Source organism: Sabethes cyaneus, chromosome 1 (genome assembly GCF_943734655.1).
Source record: "Sabethes cyaneus chromosome 1, idSabCyanKW18_F2, whole genome shotgun sequence".
Lineage (NCBI taxonomy): Eukaryota > Metazoa > Arthropoda > Insecta > Diptera > Culicidae > Sabethes > Sabethes cyaneus.
Window position 1 is genome coordinate 133,377,439 of NC_071353.1, and position 24,961 is coordinate 133,402,399.

At 41.0% G+C, this 24,961-nt stretch overlaps 2 protein-coding genes across 2 annotated transcripts; one reads left to right on the forward strand and one right to left on the reverse strand.

Moving 5' to 3' along the window:
- Window positions 1–494: 494 nt before the first annotated feature.
- LOC128746253 (tyrosine-protein phosphatase non-receptor type 23) lies at window positions 495–17,417 on the reverse strand. Its single transcript, XM_053843302.1, has 5 exons — window positions 17,385–17,417; window positions 16,780–16,931; window positions 1,269–1,542; window positions 822–1,205; window positions 495–677 (listed from the first exon to the last, which is right to left on the reverse strand). Exons 1-5 carry the CDS (start codon window positions 17,415–17,417, stop codon window positions 498–500), a joined length of 1,023 nt encoding a protein of 340 aa, XP_053699277.1. The 3' UTR covers window positions 495–497.
- A 6,009-nt stretch (window positions 17,418–23,426) lies between these two features.
- Window positions 23,427–24,058, forward strand: LOC128746254 (circumsporozoite protein-like). The gene is made up of 2 exons (XM_053843303.1): window positions 23,427–23,446; window positions 23,524–24,058. Exons 1-2 carry the CDS (start codon window positions 23,427–23,429, stop codon window positions 24,056–24,058), a joined length of 555 nt encoding a protein of 184 aa, XP_053699278.1.
- The last annotated feature ends 903 nt before the right edge of the window (window positions 24,059–24,961 follow it).

Genomic DNA, 24,961 nt, shown 5'->3' on the forward strand with positions numbered 1-24,961 from the left:
TGAATGCTCCTTGATCGAACCGATCGATGGAATTGGTTGAAGAGAAGGAGTGGTTTTGCACTTTGTCGATGCGGTTTACCGGCAGGACATCAACTTGGTATAGACTCAAAAAACGTGCCATGGGTCATATTCGGACTATAGAGCAAACCACAATCCATCATTACTCTTTCTTTATTAAAATAATCAGTTCTTCATCATCACTCACAAGCATGTATAATTCGTTCCGTTTACAGTTTGCACGCCCAACTTTCTCCCCGAGCTATCTGGAGTCAAAGCGTTCAAGTTCACTCTAACACGATCACTTTTAGCTTACAAAATGGCAGTTTTCACTAACTCGTTTTTTTTTTTGTTTTCTTCCAATTGTTTCTCTTCTGGCAAGTAAAGCTGCTAGAACCAAGCCAGAATTGAAATGAGCAGAGAGAGAGAGAGCGGTTAGCTCTTGGAACATTTTCCCAAAAACCCCTTCCCTCCCCCTTTTTCTTGGCATTCGGCGTCGTTCAGTAGTATCCGAAGGAGATATCGTGCAGCGGGGCCGCTCCTCCCTGGGGCAGTGCGTAATCCTTGGCTAGTTGGTCCAGAACGCTGGTGCTACGGCCTTGCGCGGGTCTGGGTTGGTAGGCAGCGGGCGACGGTCGCGGTTGAGGCGCGAAAGCAGGTTCTGCCGGTGCAAAGCCGAACTGAAATGATGATATGAACGATTCGTAAGCGGACGAGATTTGCAAGCATTTGGTGCGTGGGTGAAATGTGGGTGTGTGTGTGTGTGCGTTTTTTTGTGGTGTGAGCATCTACTGCTTGTACAACTTGAAAGTGCTAATAATTACGTTTGATTTTGGAAGCGGTGCAGGACCGGCGGCCGCGAAAGCCGGTGCAGAATAGCGGATCTTCGGCTGCGGAGCCGGTGCACTGGGGAAGGTTTGCGGGCGGGTATCGTATTCAGGTTCAGGACGAGCTGGTCGCTGCTTTGGCGAGTAAACTACGTCGACGGGAACTGCATTCGGGATGTGAGCCCGCTGGGGCAGGGTGGCGGGACCGGCAGCTGGACCAAAATTTGAGGTCTGCACATACTGAGCTTGCTGGTGATATTGGGGCTGTGGATTTGCTCGCGGTTGCTGCTGTTCGTCTTCGTAGTCGTAGAACTGTGGCTGCGGCTGCGGACGAGGCTGCGGCACTACTTCCTGGTACCGTGGTTTGGACGGACGAGGTTTCTAAAACGGGAGAGATTGGTAGGTTGAGCGTACATTTAAATATCCTACGAATACCAAGCTTACCTGTGGTCGAGGAGCGGGAATATTTTCTTCGTAATCAACGAGTGCATCCTTTCCGGTTGTTTCATCGACTAGCGTTGGTGGTGGAACGGTAATGCCTTCTCCGGATGGTTGAAAACCATATTTGTTGGCACCGTACTCTACCACTTTCACCTTTCCACTTTCATCAACGTAACCGTACTTTCCCTTGACTTCTCCGGTTGCAAGTTTGGTTTCAATTTTGAAAGATCCATCCGCTCCTTCGTAACCATACGTGTAGGAACCATCTTCGTTGTGCCTTAAAATGGAAAAAGGATGAAAAGTGGTAAATTAGGCGACTGACAGATTTTCTTTTTCCATGACTCTAATAGTATTGGCAGTATTGTAGGTAGAGTGCTTTTCCATACCACAGCAAATAATAGTGCCGATGCTGAAATACCCTCAGGGCATGTCACTGCAGTTGTTTTTATCGTGAAAAGTAATCTCTATTCATGTCATACGATCTGATATTCGATGCTTTGTTATGAACCGCAGGCAGAACAAATCATCCAGAATCACATGGCATATCGCAAAATAATTACTCGCGTACTAAACGTCTATTGTTTTCAACATTTGCTTTTCAGTAAAACGCTCTTGCACAAAACATACACACTAGCGTATCTAGGATGGGGTACAATGGGGCACGTGCTTAACCTTCTGGCTAAAGTTTGATACCGTGCATAAAAATTACGTCCCTATAGTTTTGGCATTTAGTTTTTACAAGGCCTGTTGCCGATGCAACAAGAAAACAATATTTTCGAAACTTTAAATCGTGTATTTCGCGTAGCGTGATTAAAATTTTCGGGCAATGATATTACGTTGGCATTGTAAATAATGCTGTTAAGATCGACTGAAGTACATTTATTGTATTGTGGATTTTCGGCTTTCCAGTCAGTTTTATATTGAAAACGGCTTTTTTATACTGCCTGACGTTTCGGTCTTTGGTTTTGGCCTTTTTCAAAGGTAATATGGTTACGTTTTCTTGTCTGTTCGTTGATTACCAACGAACGGAAGTTTAAACTAATGCATTTGGAGCCGTTAAAATTTTGAACTTCTGTTCGTTGGTAATCAACGACCAGACAAGATAACGTAACCATACTACCTTTGAAAAAGGCCAAAACCAAAGGCCGAAACGTCAGGCAGTATAAAAAAGCCGTTTTCAATATAAAACTAACTGGAAAGCCGAAATTCCACAATACAATATTGTAAATAATTTTGAATGTTTTTGCATGATTTAGGACTTACGTTTATGCGTTTCCTAGCGTTTACGAATAATTAAACGTCATGGATGCCAAGCTTAGCATGATACTGTTCATCGATATCTAGTTTGTAAGCACAATATGTAGTTTCATATTTTAGATTAGCATTTAGGTAGTTGAAAACTTACAAATAACAATACAAACTAAGTTAGTTTTAATCCTTCGCATGAAATTCTCACTTTGGCTAACCAGAAAAACTGAACATATTTTAGATTTAGTTTTAATTTTAACATCAACGTTTTAGCTTGTAAGAAACTCACTTTAGATTAAGCACTTATGTATTATGTAGGCTTTGGATAATAATAGTCTATAAGAATTTAGGTTTTTTAAAGTAAAAACTACAAGACAAATACAACTTGAACAGTTGAAGAAAAAACAGCTATGAACACCAACTGCATCAACACAAACCACCGATTCGACTTAGAACAAGCATCAATTTTGGATCACAGCAACAAAGCAACACGACTACCGATACTGGAAGTATGCCATATAATGACTACGAACAACATCAACAAACGCTCCGACACAGATGGAACCAACATATGTTATACGGGAATACTAAACACACTAAAACAAAATAGTAGAAAAACAATCACACAGGCACCAGGCACAAACACAAACAAACATCACGATTACCAACCACTGAAAAATGGCACAATTAAAATCAAGCCAATAGTAAAAGTATCGTGCCCAATACAGGAAGAACAATTCACGCCAGGTTAAAATAGTAATAAAGATAACGTAAACCAATGACAGTTACCAGTAAGTCTAAACAATACTATATACACAATTAGAAATCGTTACTAAATTCTCATTAACTTAAACATCATGTAGTTAAACAAATTGTACCAAAATCCAAAACTAGACAACACTGTAGGCTTAAAGAATTTAGACAAACACGATCGACACTTTGTACGTGACGAACAAATTGTAACTCAGACAACAACAGCTAATAAAAGTACACGTTCGTAGAAGCCTTGATGAAGATCCAAATCCGAATCGAAACGTTGGCGTAAAAAGGAAAATATAACGTCTACTATAATTTGGTGACTGAACGGCCAAAATCCCAATCATTTGGTAAAAACTATCTATACCAATAAAAATGGATTTCTGTCTGTCTGTCCCTATGTTCCTTATAGAATCGAAAACTACAGAACCGATCGGAGTGAAAATTTGCATGTAGGGGTTTTTGGTGCCAGGGAAGGTTCTTATGATGGTTAGAGATCCCTCCCCACCAAGAGGGAAGGCTCCCATACAAATCTATACCTGACACATTCTGCCGTGACGTTACAACGTTTTGACTCTTCTTTGCACAGTATTTGTGTTTCAGCTGGGAAAATCGTTGAGAAACCCCCAAATATTATTATATATTTGGAAAGAGCATAACATTTCCTATTAAAAGTGAACATATTAATATCATTTACTTTACCTAGATTGTTTTGGAAAGTAAATGTGTAGCGTGACGTTACAACGCGCCAGAAATTCGTCTTTTGGTTCTCCTGTTAAAACCCCGATTTAATCCACCTATCGGTGAAAGGAACCTTTGTTATACCATCTCATTTGTCATTTGAGTTAAGGCCCAAACAGAATGCAGCGTTAACGCATCCGTCAGCGTCAATTTGACAGTAAACCCATGGGAAAACTGTCAGAATAACGCTGACGGACGCGTTGACGCAGCATTCTGTTTGGCCCTTTAGAATTCGACACGCCTTCGGAACATAATTCAACTTTTATAACACTATGGTAGTTATCATAAATACATATGCATGTCTTTGTAATATACTGAAAAATTTGTATAATATTTCAAATCAAAAAATGTCTTCCTTTTATTTGTAATTTGTTATTTTGAGTTAATAACGGGGTCGCATTCTGGTGTTTGGTTTAAGTTAGAAACTGGCCGTTTTCCTGGATGTATTCGGAACGTTCCTAGAACGTGTCCGGCTGTGGCCAATGTAATCCTGGACTCTTTATATGACGACAAATGAACTACTTTCTGAATTTTGAGTACTTAGAGATATGTCACATGTTGCATTTTAGTTCAATTCAGAAACTGATCCCCGATCCGGACCATTCCCGGACGTGTTCAGATGTGGCCGATGATGTCTTGAACATTTTATACGACTACCAATGGTCTAGTTTTGCAATTTCGAGTACTTGGAGGTGTCGCATGACGGGTTTGTTATGATTAAAGGTGCTTCTATTTCAATAGAATTCTTCTAGGCCACAAAACTTTGCGTTTGGTAGTTATTCAGTCAAATCGGTCCAGGCATTTCCAGAAAGCAGATGTTTATCGTTATATTTTCACTACTGAGACTGTTTTGCGTTTATTTGTAACTTTGTAATTTGTGACTGACATAGTTTAATATTTTTTTCAAAATTTTGGGAACAAATATAACATTACTGTTTGAAATATTGAAAGAATGAACAATTTAAAGATGATTCCCAGGCTTACTTCAAAAGTGGTGAAAAATCACATGGGACTGTTATGCGTTTATGGGCAGTAATAGAAGTTATCATCAACACATATGCATGTGTATGTAATATACTGATAAATTTGTAGAATATTTGAAATCAATCAAAAAATCGTGTGCAACGTCCTTGGGTAGGATTGATATTTAAGGGGGGACCCTCACTGGAAAGTCGAAAAACTTGTTTGTTTTGCATTTTCAGGAGCCTTTTACCTTCAGATATGTTGAGCCCAAAGTATTTTTCGGTACGTGATCTCGTTGAGAATTTACAGTAAAATTGTGAGATCGCTTGAAGGAAAGTGCAGTGCTGTACAATAGTTTAAACGCGCCCTCCTCGAAACCATATGTTTTCAGCGACGGTGCGTATATCTCTATGTCTAGAGGATCGATTTGGCTGATTTTTTTTGACGTGTAAAAATTAATTATCTAAATTGTGACGTAGCCGCTTTTCGATATCTCAATTTTTCAATTTTCGCTGCATTTAAAAAAATCGTTACAATTCGCAACCAGTAAGAGTTAGATAGTTACTATGTACAGCAAAGTTGCTTATTTTTCTATGTTCTACAACTTTTAAGGATGCATTGTACTTTTTTGGACGCATTAAAAAAAACAAAAATTTGTATCACCCTAATAAGTAGATTTACGGTCACCCTAATAGTGTGTCTTTTCCAAAGACACACCACCTGAAAAAATTAAGCATTTTTACGCTAGAGCACATGATCGCGTTTTTTCTATTTGGTTCATATCAGTAAAGTTTGCTCGAATAATTTCATCAATTTTTTATCAAATAACTTTTGACTGGTAAGGCCGATTCTAATAAAATTTAGCAGATATGTTCACAGCGTTAAGGCCTCTCGTTTGATACTAAGATAATTGAAATCTGCTTAATTATCTGATTAAAATCGTTACAAATAATTGTAAATTTTATTGTGCTATATGCGACTGCTCATAACTTTCAAAATAAACATCCCATCAAAAAACAAATCAATAGCGATCTATGAGGCTATATTACCTACCAAATGAGACTGATAGCGCATAAATCGGTTTGGCCATCTCTGAGAAACGTTCGACCAATTGACACCTTGAAAAAGCACATTTTAGGTATAACTTTTGAACCGCTTGATTGTTTCCGATAAAACTCTTCCAAAAAATTTGCAGTATCAAGAGCTTTCATTTGATACTAAAATTGTTGAAATCGGTTGAGCGGTTCAGGAGAAAATCATGTCACGTAATTTTTACATTTTTGCTTATAACTTTTAAACAACATGTCGGACTGCCAAACCATTCAATAGTGATCTACAAGGTGATAACACTTTTCAAATAAGCATAATAACAAACGAATCGGTTCACCTATATCCGAGAAACAAGCGATCAAAAAAATCATTACTTACACGCACACACACACACACAAAATCATGAAAATATCTATACCTATAAAAAAGGCTTTCTGTCTGTCTGTCTGTCTGTCTGTCCGTATGTTCCTTATAGAATCGAAAACTACTGAACCAATCGGCGTGAAAATTTTCATGTAGAGGTTTTAGGGGCCAAGAAAGGTTTTAGTGATGGTTAGAGACCTCTACCCTTACTAAGAGGGGGGCTCCCATACAAATGAAATACAAATTTCCGCATAACTCGAGAACTAATCAAGCAAATAGAACAAAATTTGGCATGTGGGTGTTTTCGATGACAAGAATTTATTCTATGGTAAATTGAGACCCCTCCCCTCTTTATAACGGGAATTATAACTCCTCTCCCCTTTAAGAGGGGGGGCCTCCAAACAAATTTCCTCATAACTCGAGAACTAATCAAGCAAATGGAAACAAATTTGGCATGTGAAGGTTTTCGAGGGCAAGAAAATTTTCTATGGTGAATTACGACCCCTCCCCACTTTAAGAGGGGGGGGGGCTCCTGTACAAATGAAATACAAATTTCCTTATAATTTGAGTACTAACTAAGCCAATGGAACCAAATTTAGCATGTAGGAGATTTTTGAGTCTTGAATATATTTTATGATAGTTAGAGACCTCTCACCCCTGTGGTAGGGGGATATGGACTCTCATACAAATAAAACAGAAATTTTTGTGAAACTCAAAAACTAATCGAACTCGAGAAATTCGGTACTTTCCATAAAACATTAATCGATAACAAGACCACAAAAACTATCTATACAGTAGTAGTGTAGTAGTAGTAGTGTAGTAACACTAGATCATTCAGGACGAGACGGCCGCGAGTGTTGCCGCCGACCCGCCGTCGGAAGCGCCGCGCACTGTGGGGAGGCAACTCCCCGCAGAAATCACTACTGTCTAGGTTTATTTATTTTCCTAGGTCTACCTGGGTTTCCTGGAACGAGCGACAGCGAGTAAGGAGAGGATCGCGAAATGGTACTTTCCACAAAAAAGTTTTCCGTGAAATGGTACATTCCGCTTAAGGTTTTTCGCAAAATGATAATTGGCGTAATGTTGTACAATCATGGCGAATATTACTATCCGCTTTCTGGCTATGCAATGAGGGGACATGGGAGTTGTTTTCTACTTTACTGTAAGGAAAAATTGCAATTTTGTATATTAAACTACCCATTCCAGGTAACTAATAAGCCTTAACGTAAGCAGCAAATCAGCGTTTCCGGCATTTTATACTGCAAAAAAAAAAAAAATACTGCACGTTATAGTATGTTAGCTTTTTGACTGCATAGGTGTTGTAAATTGGCATCCAAAATTGTATTCAAATTCTTCGTGTCGGTAATTAGCTGTAAATTAGCATTGTCAGCACTATAAGAAGGTTATTAGTAAAGTGGCTGTATATTTTGCCAAAATAGCATTTAAGTAGCATTTAAGGCGACCTATTTTTAATTGCATTTTTGCGAAATTTTGGCGATCTTTTAAAATCAGTATTGCTGCAATCGCCTTTTCCGAAGTGTACAACTACAATGAAAAAACAACAAAAATCTAGGTTTTTATCGTATTAATTTTGCTTTATTTCATCACATTTTACGTGACTGACATTCTCTATCGATTATTGCGCTGCTGCGCTTAAAATTATGGTGGCCATGACTACTCAAGTGGCCCGACCTTTACAAATAGCGTTTTTCTAGTATTTCATCTTAGCCTTCCCAAACACCTTACTGGAGGGGATTTTTCTATAGTCTTCGTGTGCAGCACAACACATTTCATACATTTTCAAAATTTATCTCGTTAATTGCATGTTATGAATCATTTCTAGAAGAAAAGTTCATTGCGCCTGGAAAACTTTTTTTGTAAGCTTTAGTCACTGAATTCAGTACGGGTGTTTTGAATACACGATTGAAACCCACAATATTGTGAAAAGTTAGCTATCACAGTAAGAAGTATTACAATGGTTGTATCATAGATATCATGAGTTACTAAAACTGTAAAATCGTGATGGCCCGACCATAACAGTGGCCCGACGATAACGACAGTACCCTACCCATTCGATACCATTTTTACCCAAAAACCACGAGCCGAAAAATCTGTTTCAGTGCGTACAATCGAAGATTTCTTCGGTATTGTGAGTTCCTTGGTGTACAAAAATAACTGGAGAGCCACGAATTGCAAACAGTTGATTGGTAGAATCAAGAGATGCATTCGCAAAGTTGACATGACGGCCGTACAACGCTACTGTTAGATCACAATAGATCAAAATGCTGGTCGTAGTGATAATATCCACACACAAACGCTACTGTTCCGACGTCAAACGAAAGCTTCACCGAACAGCCGATTAGGGACCGTTTTCAAATGTACACTAATTTTTTTCAACAATGGATAATGTATCTTTAATTTCGGTAAATCAGATCTTCTTCATGTATCTTTGTCTTTTTTTGACAGCTTGAGAAAAAAATTCCAAAAGTTTAGTTGCCACCCGTTATTTATTACTTTGTTAATCACAGTTTAGTTCAATTTCGATACAATTGCACCCAATTTCGTTTCAGTTTTTCCTAAAATTTGAGTTGCTATATTGTTTAAGTGTTATTACAGTGACATTTTTCAATTCGAATATTTTTATTGTCAGATCAAAACAGAACCGAAAGTACGCGAACAAAATTAGGTAAAATTTTAAACAAAGTAGGTTAGAATTGAAATATCAACAAAATTTAGATGGGATTGCATTTAAATTGTAAAAAAATAAAAAATAAAACAAAACTAGGATATGATTCTAACCCTGATTTGAATAAAATTAAAATTGGTTAAAGTTCAATCGAAGCTACTTGGAATGAATTATATTAGCAAAGCACGTCTACTACTTGTAGCAAAACTTTAGGCCCACCTTTTCTGCCTACGTCTAGACACGCCAGTGATCTTCAACAACAGACCTGCAGTTGTTTATCTTCGATTAGCATTGATCCGTTCAGTATCAACAATCCAAACACCAACGCATTACTTTTGATGCTAAGTCAACGACATGACCCCCGGCAACAAACCGCAGAATATTCGCACAATTCTAGGAACCTCATTATCTAAACTTCCGTTCGTTCAAAGACGTTGGCAATGTAACTCAAGTCCAGTGACAATGCAATGATACCGACCGTCAAGACTCCAAGTATGAATCATCCTACCAGTAGTAGAATCACTATCTCAACAAACATATCTGCCCATGCCCACCCAGCCACCCCCGGTGGAAAATACTCCGAATAAATAACTACAATCCTATCATCGAGTAACGTTGTTCGACCCATCAGAACCCGCAGCCTATCGTCCCATTCCCGTCGTCGGCCGGGTGGAAAGAGAAAATAAAAACACACTCCTACGTCACACTCCGCTGCAAAGGCTGCGCTGCAAACAATCCGGTATAGAATGGCAAACGGTTCATTGATTGCTGAATGCTTATTTTTATAAGGAATGAAAATGGATCACAACCCCACAGGCAACCGAGCGTGTCTATTTTTACTTCCCCCTGCTTCAAGCCCGGGAAGCGCTTGATGGACGGACGGACGGACGGACGCACGAGCGAACGGACGGCTCCAATCGGAAGGCTCTCCACTCAAGCACAGAGCTTTGCATTTTCGTTCGCAGCAATCTAACGAAGATGATAAAATAATAATGCTAGCCTTGCTGTGCGGGATGCTAAGGATGCTAAACGTTAACGAGGTCAGCAGAACTGTGTGTGCGTACGCGGGAGATGATTTACGTGGGCCGTATTGATCGGGGGAAACTGTTGATGTCCGTTGTCTTCCCGTGAATGGGTTTACTAACCCATTGATTCTGATATCAATTTGAAGGTAAATATAAAATACAGTCATATAAAACAGATTTTACCCGTAAAAAGGCCGTCAAAAAGTGTTTATTATTTATTACCGTTAAACATGAAAATGTGTACTATAACGAAGTGCTTACTAACGAAATATTTATAAAACATTTGCTCTAGCTATTAATTTTCTTAAACAACTTCTTCCCGTTCGAAAACACGCCACCGATACTTGCGCTGCCTGGTCCTGTTCGTTCCGGTTGCTCCTGCGGCGGTAGGCCCGCCGCCCTACCGGTCGTCTCGGAACCGTACATGTTGAGCGACTTCGGATTGAACTTCGAACGGGTCCGCTCGGCCGAACGGAGCTTGCAGTTGTTGCGAACGGCGGTGAAGCATCGCTTCCGGTAGAAGTCTCCTCGGTCGCTTTTTGGTTGGGTGATTCGAAGTGCACGACGCACCAATTTGGAACATCGAGGGCATTGGAGTCGATAGTCGGGAAAAAACGAGAAAAGAAAGAAACAGAAAAAACAGATATCGGTAAACGGAGCGGAAATCGTCCACTAAAACGATCGATTAGTCGCTCGGAACTACCATGCAGTCTACTAAGTATGTACATTCTAGTGGTAATTCTAGATTGCTAGTGTGCAACAGGCAGAGGGTACAGGAGATGTAGTAAGCGGCCGAGGCATGCAAAGTTTTTACAGCGCGGAGGCGTATTTTTCTAGGTATACGTCAGTAGAACCGTTCTGCTCAAATAGATTTTGTTTCATCAATTTGATGCCGCTGAGTTTTGTGACAGCGATAGTCATAGAACCTGGTTTTCATGATATATTGTACATCTAAAGTAGCCCCGAAAACCCAGTGTTGCCCTATTTACTGGTTCATCCAGACTTTCGTCGCAGATTTTCTTATTCAAATACGTAAATTAGTATGGAAATTGTTCAAGGTAGCTGTGTTTACTTCGAATTGAGTATAATATAGAACAAAACTGAATATCTTGGAGAACTGGACGTGTTTCAGACTTGCTTCTGCTGATTGGTTGGTCTAGTCTAGTCTGTGACAAAAATTCTCACAGAACCATTCCGGGTTTAAGAGGTTTTAGTCTTGTATGTAGATTTAACGCACAAAGTTTGAGAAATCGAGGAAGCTTTTGATTACGTGTTTTACACACCTGTTCTAAATAATAATCTGACTTTTATTCTACTCTTGGTCCAACTTTTATGACCAATTTGATTACTAGAATGGTCAATGAGTTCTCATTGAACAAATACCAGCGAGCATCTACGCAGGGCTGACGCGGTGGAGGGGGGCACTGCCTCCGCGCAGTGACCAGGGCTTCTGATGGCAGGTCGTCGGCAACACTCTTGCCTCTCTCATCATCATACAGCGTTCACATCATCTTGCTTGTTATAAGACAACAACCCACTTCGGTTAGCCACCATTGTTTATGGGAACCGTGAAATGTGAGTAATGAGAAGTGAGAAGTAACTAGTGACTAGTAGTGAGTAATAAGGGGAAATGGGAAGTAAGAATTGAGAAATGAGGAGTAAGAAGTGAGAATTGAGAAATGAGTAGTGAGTAGTGATAAGTGAAGTTTTGAATAGCCAGGTAAGATTTTCTTTAAGTATCGCACGCCGATAGACTAGTTAGATGAATATTCGTTTCGCAAGAATATAGCCGTTCGCTGAAGCTTCATCCTTAAGTTGAAGCGGTAGACTTCACTCGGGATATCCACGGAGAACGGTACCTGAACGGAATTCTAGTTGGTGCAACCCAATTCGGCTGGCCCGGCCAGAACATTCAGTTACCAAAAGAAAATTTGGTCAACAAAACCAGAAATTCTCCATCGAATGTTACAGTCTATTTGGTACTTCGTTGCTTGATCGACGCAAATCAATATAGTAGAAACCCGATGGGTAGGTATTCGTTGCCATACTTCGAATGAGAAAAGTGACGAATTTATGGTACCGTCGATGATTCAAGCGGATCCATAATACCACTCTATTTGAATCGTTCCAAAAGAAAGCTATACCTATAAACTTTGAAGAGACTCCAGTAGGCGAGTCCCACAAAGAAGAGGCTGACCCAGAGAGACAACGATATCCGGGCTGGTAACGCAAACCTGTACTGGCGACAGGTGAAAGCCAAGGCGGGTAATCGTTGACAGTGGAGATATCTTAATTTCTCTCTTTTTTTGCCGGACCAGTGGACATTGCTCAATGGATAGGTAGGTTTCCGAGACTCGATAACAGAAACAGAATCAATTGAATCGTGAAATGGAAAACGTTTTAAGCGGGGCCTGCGTTTTCAAAGAGATGGGTACTTGTACTTCAACACTTATATCCAGTGGAAAACCCGTTACACAAAAAACTACTGATACACTGGAGTCATAAAGATATGGTTCTACAAACAGTTGGTGTTTTCCAGGATGGCTATCTATATTCAAAACAAAAAAATCTTTTGCAAAAATCGAGTTAGTAAAATATTTGTTTTCCAGTGTAGAAATGAATAAAAAATTGTAAGGGTTATCGACGCAACTGCTGCAACTAGCGCGGCGTGACGCTGGTAAACACCACCTATAAAGTACTCTTCCGAATCCTGTTACGCCGACTGTCACTGATAGCACAAGGTTTTGTCAGGAATGGGGGCTCGCGCAATTGCGGACGAAATTTTTACCATCCGACAGATCTTGCAGAAATGAAATGTTTATTGATACAGTTATTCAAAAAGGTCACGTGTTTTGAGCATTCAAACCACTGTGCACTGGGCGCGCCGCTATGTCAAAATAAAGTGTCCCAATCCTAAATGATCTAAGCACGACACGTTTCCTACCTCGACGGATGGTTGTGACGACAGTTTCAGTTAATTTGCGACATATTGGACAGCGAGACTGGTGTTCTGCTTGAAATGGGTGCATTGTACGGTGTTCGCGGTCCGGATTTCTAATGTTATTCCCTGAAGATCTTTGACCTTTTTGCAGAAATTGTGTCACCTCGTAGTCTTTTTAATAGCTTTCCGAGACTGCTTGAAAGCTCAATGCCATCCCTACGACGTCAATTCGAAACTCTATTGCATCATAGCTTCCTTAATTCCGCGAGAGTTGCCCTGGTCGTCTCAACAGTTTTTCTGTGTATAAACATGCTCAAAAGCTTCCGTAATTATAAAAATGTTCATTTACAGCCACACCTAAGTCGTTCGGGATTCATAAACTACTTAGATTCTAGAATCACCACTGTTGTTAATATGAAAATCTATATAAGAGGCTTATGTCTGTACCGAAAACCAGGTCTCTGACAGGACGCCATAAGAGGCTTATCGGTAACTAAAAACAGGTCCCTGACAGGACGTCATGCTTTCGTAGCAATGGGCTGTATCCTCAGTCACCTCTCCGGTCAACTGCTGGACTGCTGAATTGCTCAGCTGGTTGACTAGACTGCTCGACTGGACTGGTCAATAAGACTGTTCGATATGATTGCTCGACTGGACTGCTTAGCTGTACTGCTCGACTGAACTGTTCGATTCGACTGCTCGACTCAACTGCTTGATTGGACAGATCGACTTGACTGCTTGACTGAACAGCTCGATTTAACTGCTCGAGTGGACTACTCGACTCAACTGCTCGATTCGACTGCTCGAATAAACTACTTGACTCTGCTACTCGATTGGACTATTCGAATCGGCTGCTCGACTCAACTGCTCAACCCGATTGCTCGATTCAACTGCTCGACTAGACTACTCGTTTTGATTGCTCGACTCAACTGACAGCTTGATTAAACAGCTTGACTTATCCACACAACCCGACTGCTCGACTCAACTGCTTAATTATTTGATTCGACAGCTTGACTTAACTGCTCGATTTAACTACTCGATTGAACTGCTCGATTGGACTACTCGACTGAACTGCTCGACTCAACTGTTCGACTTAACTGCTCGACTGAACCGCTTGGCCCGACTGCTCAACTTCTTGACTAAACTGTTCGATTCGAGTGCTCGACTCAGCTGCTCGACTAGACTACTCGATTCAACTGCTCGACTGGACTACTGGCTTGACTGCCTGATTAAACTGCCCGTCTGGACTGCTCGATTCGATTGCTCGGTTCAACTGTCCAACTCGACTGCTCGACTCAACTGCTCGGCTGGACTGCTTGACTGAGCAGCTTAATTTAACTTCTCGACTAGACTGCTCAACTCAACTGCTTGACTTCTGTTTGATTCGACAGCTCGACTTAACTGCTCGACTTAACTGTTCGACTCAACTGCTCGACTCGAATGCTCGACTCAGCTTCTCAACTCTTCTACTCGACTAAACTATTCGACTGGACTACTCGACTCAACTGCTCGACTCGACTGCTCGAATGAACTGCTCGACTCAACTGTTCGACTTAACCGTTTGACCCGACTGCTTGACTAAACCATTCGATTCGACTGCTCGACTCAAGTGCTCGACTAGACTACTCGATTCAATTGCTCGACTGGACTACTCGACTTAATTGCTCAACTTAACTGCTCGATTTGACTGCTCGATTTAACTGCTCGACTTGACTGCTCGACTAGACCACTCAATTCAACTGCTCGACTCGACTGCTCGACTCAACTGCTCGACCGGACTGCTTGACTGAACAGCTTGACTTAACTGCTCGACTAGACTGCTCGACTAGACTGCTCGACTAGACTGCTCGACTAGACTGCTCGACTAGACTGCTCGACTAGACTGCTCAATTTGACTGCTAAACTTGACTGTTCGCCTCAGCTGCTCGACCCAGCTGCTTAATTCGATTGCTTGATTCGACTGCTCGACTCGCCTGGTCAACTCGATTGCTCGTCGCGATATCATATGGTCGGTGTTAAATCAGACCGGACCAAGTCGCAAAATTTTAAAAAAATGAGTTAATGATAGCAAACGGTCAAGAATTTTCTAAGCAACATTTTACTCTCAGACTATATAAATGTTGCAAACAGCCAGAGTTAGAAGATGATTTCGAATGCAGTAAATTTTGAATGCGTTTTCTCGAAGTTAGAATTTTGCCCTTCGGTTCTGTCTGTCTGTCTGACTGTCTGAAACACCGACCGTATGAATCGGTTTGTGGCAGACAATAGAGGGTTCAGAGCCACTCACACAAAAGAGCCATATTGCCCGCCTATAGAATCAGCACAGTGGAGATAATGTTTTAATTCAGTTAAATAAAATCCAATACGACCACAAAAAAATATTTGTTTCAGTTTCCGACTATGACTCTTTTATGAACAACATCTAAGAGCTAACGAACTAATACAAAGATTAAGCATCTTCGCAAACACTTGCCAATGGAATGTATCCGCAGTTTTCTGAATTCTTAACAGACATTTATATTTTCCGGATCGTAAGATTCGGGCACAACTAGTAATCAAATAAATGATATATCAACCTCGTGTTTTGTGCTTGACCATTGTATTGAGGTCAGGCTTTTAATTAATTTTTAAAACGGTAGTTTTTTACAATCGATGGAGGAAAGCGGAAAGAGCGGAAAATGCGGTAAGTAAGGGTCATTGAAGCAACGCTTATTAAGTATAACGTGTCTCTTTGCCCAAGTTGGGGAATCCGCGGAACGAGCCAAGCAATAACAGGAACCATTTATAAAGGGATTCGAACCCAACTTTTCTCCACAGGCCCTGTGGTTGTTGGGTTCGCATCCGAAAACGTTATACAAACCTAATAAACGTTGCTTCAATGACCCTCCTTTATCTAATTTTTCGTTCTATCCTCTTCATATCTTGTGTTCCCCAAGATACTATAAACACCTTTGTTTCATTACTTTCTTCTACCGTTCCCTCTGTCGATTGTGAAAAACTATCGTTATAAAAATCATAAATATGATGATCAGTGAATAAATCGAAAGGTCAAGATCACTTTATAAAACGTACTCCATGTGCAGAAAGCACTGCACTACGCCGCGAGTCTTTTTAAATTATATAACTATCTAGTAAAACATCCCACGACCTAGCTCAGCAGGATGTACATTAAACATGAAATCATTTTCCATAACAATCAACAACTCTCTCGTTCAAGTGGATATTATCAAATTACCGGTCAAATGAAAAATAAACGATAAGTTGCTTCCTACTCATTAGTAAACAGTGAGCACACTTCTGTACCAATTTCGGCAGCACGGATCGGCTCAAGTAGCAACGCAACGCCCTTGCTTGTTCAGCAGCTGGTACCAGCCAAGGCAAGGAAAAGCAACGACCGACTCTTTCTCACTTTAGGTTCGTTATTTATTGATAGGTACAGAACACAACCTGCTGGCTCCGCAATAATGTCGGCACCTAATTAACCACCTGAGCATGCTAGTGATTCATTAGTAGAATTCTTCAAGTTGCTTCGAATTGGGCGATAAATCCGCCATTCGCATAGCGAGGCTAATTAGTTATGCTTAACGGCTGGTTAGTGATTTCGGATTCAATCCCCAGCACCACCGCCGCGCCGCAATGAATGGCTCTCACGCAAGTGGAACCATGTCGAGCAATTACATCAGTTAAGAAAAAAACAACAACAAAAAAAACAGGTCACCCTAAGCGTAATGATTGTCTCACCTGTTGATTTGCTTGAGAATCGGAACCGGCGTAGGCTTCACCTCGGAAGCACCGGTACCGATCCGCTGCGGTGCTGGCCGGTACTCCTGTCGATACTCCTGCTGGTAGTCCTGTTGAGCCGCTGCAGCACCGAGCAGGCACGCCACCGTTACCTGTGTGTGTGGGAAAGCACAAAATGAGGTGGAAAAATTAAATTGCGAAGATGATCGTGGACGATGGGAACGGATGGGTGGGCCATGGACGGATGGGTGCATGGATGAGTGCTACATGAAATGGATCCTTCGGTAGAGGTTTTCTGCACTTCCGTCGTTTTCAGCTTTCACACAGCAGCGAACACCCCGGTGTGAGCCAAACGAAGGAAGAGCTGGAATGCTGTCGTCGTATCGGCATATAAAACAAGGTAAAAAAATTATCGTGTAATTTACTTCAGGTTTTGTCGGTGAACCATGTTGTGAAACCGATACAGTAAATTTTCCCATTAATTGCTGGGACATGCGGTGCGAACTATATCGGATGTATCAATTACAGGATGTTTATGGCTTGAGATTGATTTGTGCATCGAACGCGAATCATTACTATAGATTGCAGGTAATAATAGTTCTCACGATCGCAGGAATAGTTTCGACATTACACGCCATTATCGGACTGATAGTATCCGTCTGTCAATTTCGGATATCAACTTTGGCCTGTGGGCAATAATCCCCGATCAGAAAGGAAGGGACGATCCATCGTTCGTGACTCGAATTAGGTGGAAATAAGTTTCACTGTTAAATAATATTCTTAGAGTGCAAGATTTATGTTTAATTAACGCTTATTGAATTGCTAATGAATCCAATCAATACTCCATATCATTTCCAAATTACATTCCCAAGTTCGAATGTGTTCAATATGAATAACCGGAGAGGGACAGTTCCTTAAATGTCACAATAAATTCTCAGCAACTAAAAAAAGCGAATAATGTAGCATACTCAATGGATGGCCCCCTCCCAGCAGTAAGCCACACTCCACTGTCCGAGCATTGTGCATCCTTGCCGGCCGGCTAGCCAGGTCTGGTTGACGCTAGATAAGGATGCAATGCCGGCGGTAGTGATATATCGATCTGATTTGAATTAATTATTCCAGGCGATGGTGCCATACGGCAAGTGCTGGTAAACCACTTGCATTATTCATGGAACAACGTTTGCATAAATTCAACGCCACTGCACTAAACAGGAATTAGCAGTATTGGGGATTAGTTTATGGAGACAGCGCCAGCCGCTGCCCCTGGCAGCTACAAGGGATTGTAATCTGGGGGCGAGTTTGACCCATTTAAGCGCAGAAATATGGCATACACGGTAAAGACGTGACCGTGTGAAAGAGACAACCGCCCGGTGAAGCTTACGGGATTGATTAACGCTGTCAAACCGTTCATTTGCGGTGCCACGAGCGAGCTTAATGCAAACTCGCGCGCCACTTCCTTCCCAACCCATACACTATGGGTTTGAGGCTAGCTAACTGGAATATAATTATGAAGTGAATGCTTGATATTATTAAAAGGAATCCGATTCAATCTCTAAAAGTAATGAAAAATATTTCGCCCTAAAACATCAGCCTCCTCTGCGAAAATGAACCGAGCCTACAGGGCAAACGCGGTTTATTAGATCCCTTTGAATTGCTGTCCGAGTGGAAACTAGCTTGGTTTTTGTTCACATTTCGATTTGACCGTCACATTCATTGTTCTGGCGCGAAGATAGTCTTCTCGATTTCCTCGGGCCAGTTCCGTTTCAATTTAGCGTCTACTGCTTTAGCGTTGTCCGTTTATTGCCTGGCCATGGCTGAAGAATGATTTGTGGAAACTGTGGAAGGGTTCAACTGGGTTCGGGTGCCCATGCCAGTTCTAACTAGTTTTTTTCGACATTTTGCGAATAGTGAAAAGGACAGGAAACTGATGCAGAAACAAAAAGATATCATTCAACGAATGTTACTATATAGAACTAATACGTGTGCTACTAGAAGATGCCCTCGATTGGGTCCCAGACCATGGGAGAGCGTTCGTTCATTTTTCGTACCGGCTTTTTTTTGTTACCGGAAAATCTAATATCAAATGAGAAAAATATTAATGTGGACAATAAAATACGTGCCCTACTTTCTACTTGAAATTTAATATCGCGTGAAAAATTGGATACAACTGAGTACTAAAATTCGGAGTCGAAACAGAACGGAATTGGAATAATTTTTAAACATGACTGAGACAAAATAAATGCTGGAACTTAAAGAAATAGATCTGATAGTAGAACAAAGCCTACCCAGCAAACCACAAATCGTATAATAATGTGTGAAAATCATCTTAAATATCGCTAAACAAACTCGAAATCGTACATAAAGCTTAATAAAGCGCACCCTAGTTTACATTTACTCGTACAAAATGATAGTAACTGATTCACATACGATTTTCGTCACAGAATTGTATAGCATTATGGAACTAATCATGTTGAGTCGGATTTCATCGTATACAAATACTTATGAATGTGAATTGTTTTCATATAATTTGCAGTATGTATATCGCCTCCAAAACAGTACGCATATGCTCGTTTCGTGCATCGAATGCGATTTTTCTAGATATATATTGGTACATATATCATATTTGTTACTTTGATATACGTACGAAAATGTTTGCTGGATAGGTGCTACATTCCGTTATCAAAACTTGACCTTCTCTGTTTATTCGACAGTCTTCGCAGTGAGCTGTTAGAATGTAGAACTAAAAAACAATGCAAAATAGAACCACAAGCAGTTGAATTGGATGAAGTCAGTAGTTGGATTGGATGAAGAAGTGAGGTTTTGAACGCTTATAACTTACTAGCTGTAGCCCGCGACACATAGCGTCTAATTAAGAGCCAGCCTGATTCTCTCCCCGAAATTATCGACGAAACAACACTTTTATGATATAAATCTAGATTCACTATAACGGCGATAACCGGAATGTATGACCAAGACGCCTAAATGTACTTCTAACCCTACAATTGTACAATGTTATGTTTTAACAACAATTGTGGACCCCTATTTTCAGGCCCTAAAACAATTTTGCTCCGAATAAGTGACTGTTCGTGAGGATCTCGTACCAACTGTAGTTTAGGTGCATATGTATTAGTTTCAGCTTTGTGAAAATCATTGCAAGAACGAGTTGCGGTCCTGATGCGAAAACATGGCGTCCTAGGTTCTGGTTTTCCTTACAGACGAAATAAGGGACTTATACTTAGAGTAAAATCAATTCTTTACGGATTAACGAAATTTTCACTTCAATTGATCTGAAATTTTCCAACAATAAACAACGAAAAGACGAACAAACATTGTAATTTTATCGCACAATAGTGACGATTGAAAATAAGTGAGATTTTCACTTCAACTCTCAAACACAGACGACATTCGCATATACGAACTAGCTACTGCTACTATGAAACAATGCAAACAAACACAACTCGTCTTTCTTCTTTTAACACATTATCCTACCAAACAATATTTGTTGAAACGGTAGTTCTTTTACAATTGACGAAGGGACGGTAGAAGAAAGTAGTTAAATTTTTTTTACAGTGAAGGAGAAAGAGCAGAAAAGTGTGAGAGAGAGGAGAGGGGATATTAGTAGTAGTCGTTGTGTCTCCTACCTTTTGTCCAATGCTGGAAGGTGCATGCAGGGACCGAAACGGCTAATTTTTCCTTTACATTTGCCGGCATTCAATGCCCTGTCAGACTCTAAACAATGCCATCGCTCTGTACTGTTTCTGTATCGACAGTGCCTATCTCTTGCACGTGTCTCAACTAGCCCGAATACATACATGATAATAAGCAAACATTTTCGTATGTCAGCCGACCATTCATGCAAAATGTCGTGTAGAAATGACATGCATTTGTCGCTTTTTGCTTACAGTTGTAGTTGGAATAGTATGGAGCAGTGATAGAGAATAAGGTGTATTGGGGACCTTCTTATTTAAAACCGTGTTGTTTGGGGGAAAGCTGTATGTTTGATTTACGTGCGCAACAGCAAAAGAGAATACAAAAAAGTGTCTCCAAGACTGGTGACATTTTCTCGAAGAGTGTATGACACGTAGACCAAGAGCATGTTTTCGTTGTTTCTGCATTTCTAGCACCGATGCTTGTGTACCATTAACATGTCGCAAGACTGGTAGCAAGAGAGAATGGTAAATGTCTTCAAATTTTTGTCACCAGCCAGTACATTTTACGTCCCTGGGTGCATGGGTCGAACCACGCTAACGGACGAACAACGTCACGTGCTATGCCTTGTAAGTCGCAAGTACCTGTACAGTTTCCTCGTCCCGGTTAGGAAAAACGAGTTAGATTAAACTTCTCAATTTGGTGGTGCGATTACTTAATTACTTATAATAAATCGAAGAAGAGGCACAATTTGTGTCTAAAAATACCCCAAACACCAGATACGTCGCTACCTTAAAAACTGGGTTGTGCAGTCTCCTTTTGTCCAGCGCCTCTATGGTTCAAAGGCACATTAGTACCAGAGAGCCACATGCCCTAGCGGGTCAGATCAACCTCATCGATTTCGTTTGCAACGACCATAATGAAATACGTATAAAATAATTAATAAATTTTAGCGGTTTATAGTTGTTTGCATCACATGCGCATTGAATTTTACCGTGGATATTGATATGATAGGTGTATAAAATCAACGCTTCATCGAAATTTTACCATTTTCGAAACTGGTCGTTTTAACAAAATAAATATATTCAGTTAGTCAATCTCAATTTCTAGCAAAGTCAATTCAGTTGCTTCCTGTGATAGGAAAACCGATTGATAATAACTTTCTTTGTGCAAAACACTTTGTTTTGAATTTTTTTTCTTTGCGCGCTAAAACAGAATACTAGAGTATAGCCTCGCATAAAACATGATTTCAGTGTTAAACTCTAATATTCTTCATAATAGCAGCAATTAAACTGATTGGTCTAGGTGTTACCGATTTAACATCTCTATATAACTAACAGATGGATTGCGGTTTGACAAGCAACCGCAATAAGATCAATTGCGATTGATGCGCCATATTCTATTGCTACGCCACACGTATAGTAAGTTTATTAGAGACGCGGTGCAACCAATTAGTTTTATCGTGGTAATATAAGCAACCACAATAAATTTGCTTTATTAACAGTTTTATTAAGGTTCTACAAGTGTATTTTGACTTGTATCCTTTTGGTATTGCGTAATACCACAATAAAACCAGAGGTAATGATTAATACCGCAATAATACCTATATAAAATTATTAACAAGTAAAATCAAATGGCTTTAGAATTGTTACCTGGGCTATATCTAAGATGGCAAATCTATTTTGAGGCTAGACTTTAGTCACAGCTTTAGTATTTCGGCATGCTTGAATAATCTTACTGCGAAAAATACAGAATAGACAATCTAACAGAATAATAGGTATGGATCAATGCTAACGAAAAAGGTACTAGCGAAGTTAGGTACATGTTCCACTTCTACCTCCAGTTGATGCTTCAGTTCTAGCACAACATCATGTCTCAATTCTTGCCTTGGAACATGTTCCAATTCTAGACTTGGTCAATGGATCAGATTTACCCTTGGCTCAAATTCACGTTCTAACCCTGCCTCATGTCTCAACTATAACATTTCGTCCGTGTCCCAGTTTTAACCTTTGTCTCTATCCCACATCTAACCTTGATCTATCTTGATCTGCGTACCAATTCCAGCCTTGTCCCAATTCTAGACTAATTTCAGGTACCAATTGCGACCTTGGTGCATTTCCCAGTTCCAGTCTTGAAGTCTTGTTACATGTCCCAGATCTTCAATTGCAGCCTGATTACCGTTCACGCACCGACGAACGACAAAACCGATGTTGTGAAAGAGGAGTTCTATGAGGTCCTCGAAAAGATATTGTCAGTGGCCAAGATATCATATTAAGGTCGTTATCGAGGCACGATTGCACAGAAACAATCCAATGTGAAATGAGTAACCGGATCTACTTAATTCCCTGCCTTGGTCTATGTTCCATTTTTAGCCCTGATCAAAATTCCATTTCTAGCCCTGGTATACGTCCTAACTTTAATCCTGGCCCATGTCCCTGGTTTAACTTTAGTTCATTTCCAGTTCTAGCCTTAGTACAAGCCAAGTTTTAAACTTGGTCAATATCCCAGCTTTCCAGCTTTGTGTCATGTACAAGTTCTAGCTTTGGCACATGTGCCGGTTTTTACCGTGGAATATGTGCCGGTTTAAGCCCTGGTATAGGTCCCAGTTTTAGCCCTGGACCATGACCCAGTTCTAGCACTGGAGCATCTTCCAGTTCTATCACTGGAGTATGACCCAGTTCTAGCACTGATTCATGTCCCAGTTCTAGCTCAGGTGCATTTCCCAATTCTAGCCCTACAGTATATCCCAGTTCTAGCCCTAGAGCAGTGATGGTCAAAGCACGGCCCGCAGGCCGTATGCGGCCCTTCGTAATAATTCGTGCGGCCCGCGGGCTAATTTGAGGGATGGCAGACTTATGAATAATTTTTTTGATGACACAGGAGTCACTCAATTCCGTCATAGTACTTCGTGCATATTGTAGATCTGATTGCTCTGCGGTTTAAATCTTGTGGTGATTGCTAAAAATCGGCTTTTGCTGCCGCCTATTTTACATTTTGGTATGCGAAAGAATGGCCAAAGGTCATTGCGGCCCGCGGACTCATGGGGCGACCTGATTTGGCCCGCACCACGCTTATGCCTGGGCACCACTGACCTAGAGTATCTCCCAGTTCTGGCCATGGAGCATCTCCCAGTTCTGGTCGTGGAGCATGTCCCAGTTATAGCCCTGGAGCAGGTCCCAATTCTACCCCTACAACATGTCCCAGTTCTAGCCCTAGAGCATCTCCCATTTCTAGCCCTGGAGTATGTCCAAGTTCTAGCACTGGAGCATATCTCAGTGCTAGTTCTGGAGTATGTTCCAGTTCATGCTCTGGAGTATGTCCCGTTTCTAACTCTGAGGCACGTCCCAGTTCTAGCCCTGAAACGTGTCCCAGTTCTAGTCCTGTAGCATGTCCCAGTGCTAGTCCTGGAGGATTTCCCAATTCTAGGCCTAGAGCATGTCCCGTTTCTAGCCATGGAGCATGTCCCAATTCTAGCCCTGATGCATGTCCCAGTTCTCACCCTGAAACATGTCCCAATTCTAGTCCTGAGGCATGTCCCAGTTCTAGCCCTGAAACGTGCCCCAGTTCTACTCCTGTAGCATGTCCCAGTTTTAGTTCTGGAGCATGTCCCAATCCGCGGTTTCACGGCTAGAATCATGACATGTACTAGGGTTGTGTTGAGCCGCGCAACGAATTGACGACGAGTAGCCCAGCACCGAGTACAATGGAGAGCAATTCTTGTTGATACGGCAAGTGCCACCTCGGCTCTCAGCTGGTAAAGGAAGAGATGGACCAAGGGTTAGTACTAAAACTGAGTCATGGACCAGAAATAGAAATAGGGCGTAGAGCAAGGCATTAAATGGAATACAGATCAAGACTAGAAGGGGGACATAGACGAGTGTTAAAATTGGTACATGGACAAGAGCTTAAAATGGTAGATGGACCAGGACTAGAATTCGGATATGGACCACGGATAGAAATGGGACGTCATCGGCGGTAAAATTTGAAATTGAACGGAGTTCAAAATCGGACATGGATGTGGCTAGAACTAATATACGGACCAGGATTAATTTTGGGAAACATACTGAGGATAAAACGAAACTAGTACTGAACCAGAAGTTTAAGGTAGGACTGCGGAAAGTAGCTACCTTACAAGAGGCATTTAGTACTCTATCCATTTAGAAGAACCCAAGTAATTGCCCATTCACGACTAAACCTTCCTAAAGCAAGACACTTAGGAATGGAAGTCATTTCAAATTCCATGCTCCATTCCATTCCATTTACCATGCTCTAACAAGCTTCATTTGTACGCAAACCACGGTTTCGAGTTTTCCAAAACAAAATTTGATCAACATACCATAAAAACGGTGTCACGCCCAGGCGGTACTATTTTTATACTGCAGAATTCCTCACTGCCGCATTTCGGTTCCGTTTATCCCACACAGAACAGACCCTGCCTACGGAATCAAACGAGTATTTAAGTAGAACAACGTTCGCACGGGTAGTCAGGCACGCTGTTGGAACTGCACTGCAGTCAATTTCACTGCGTTTTTTT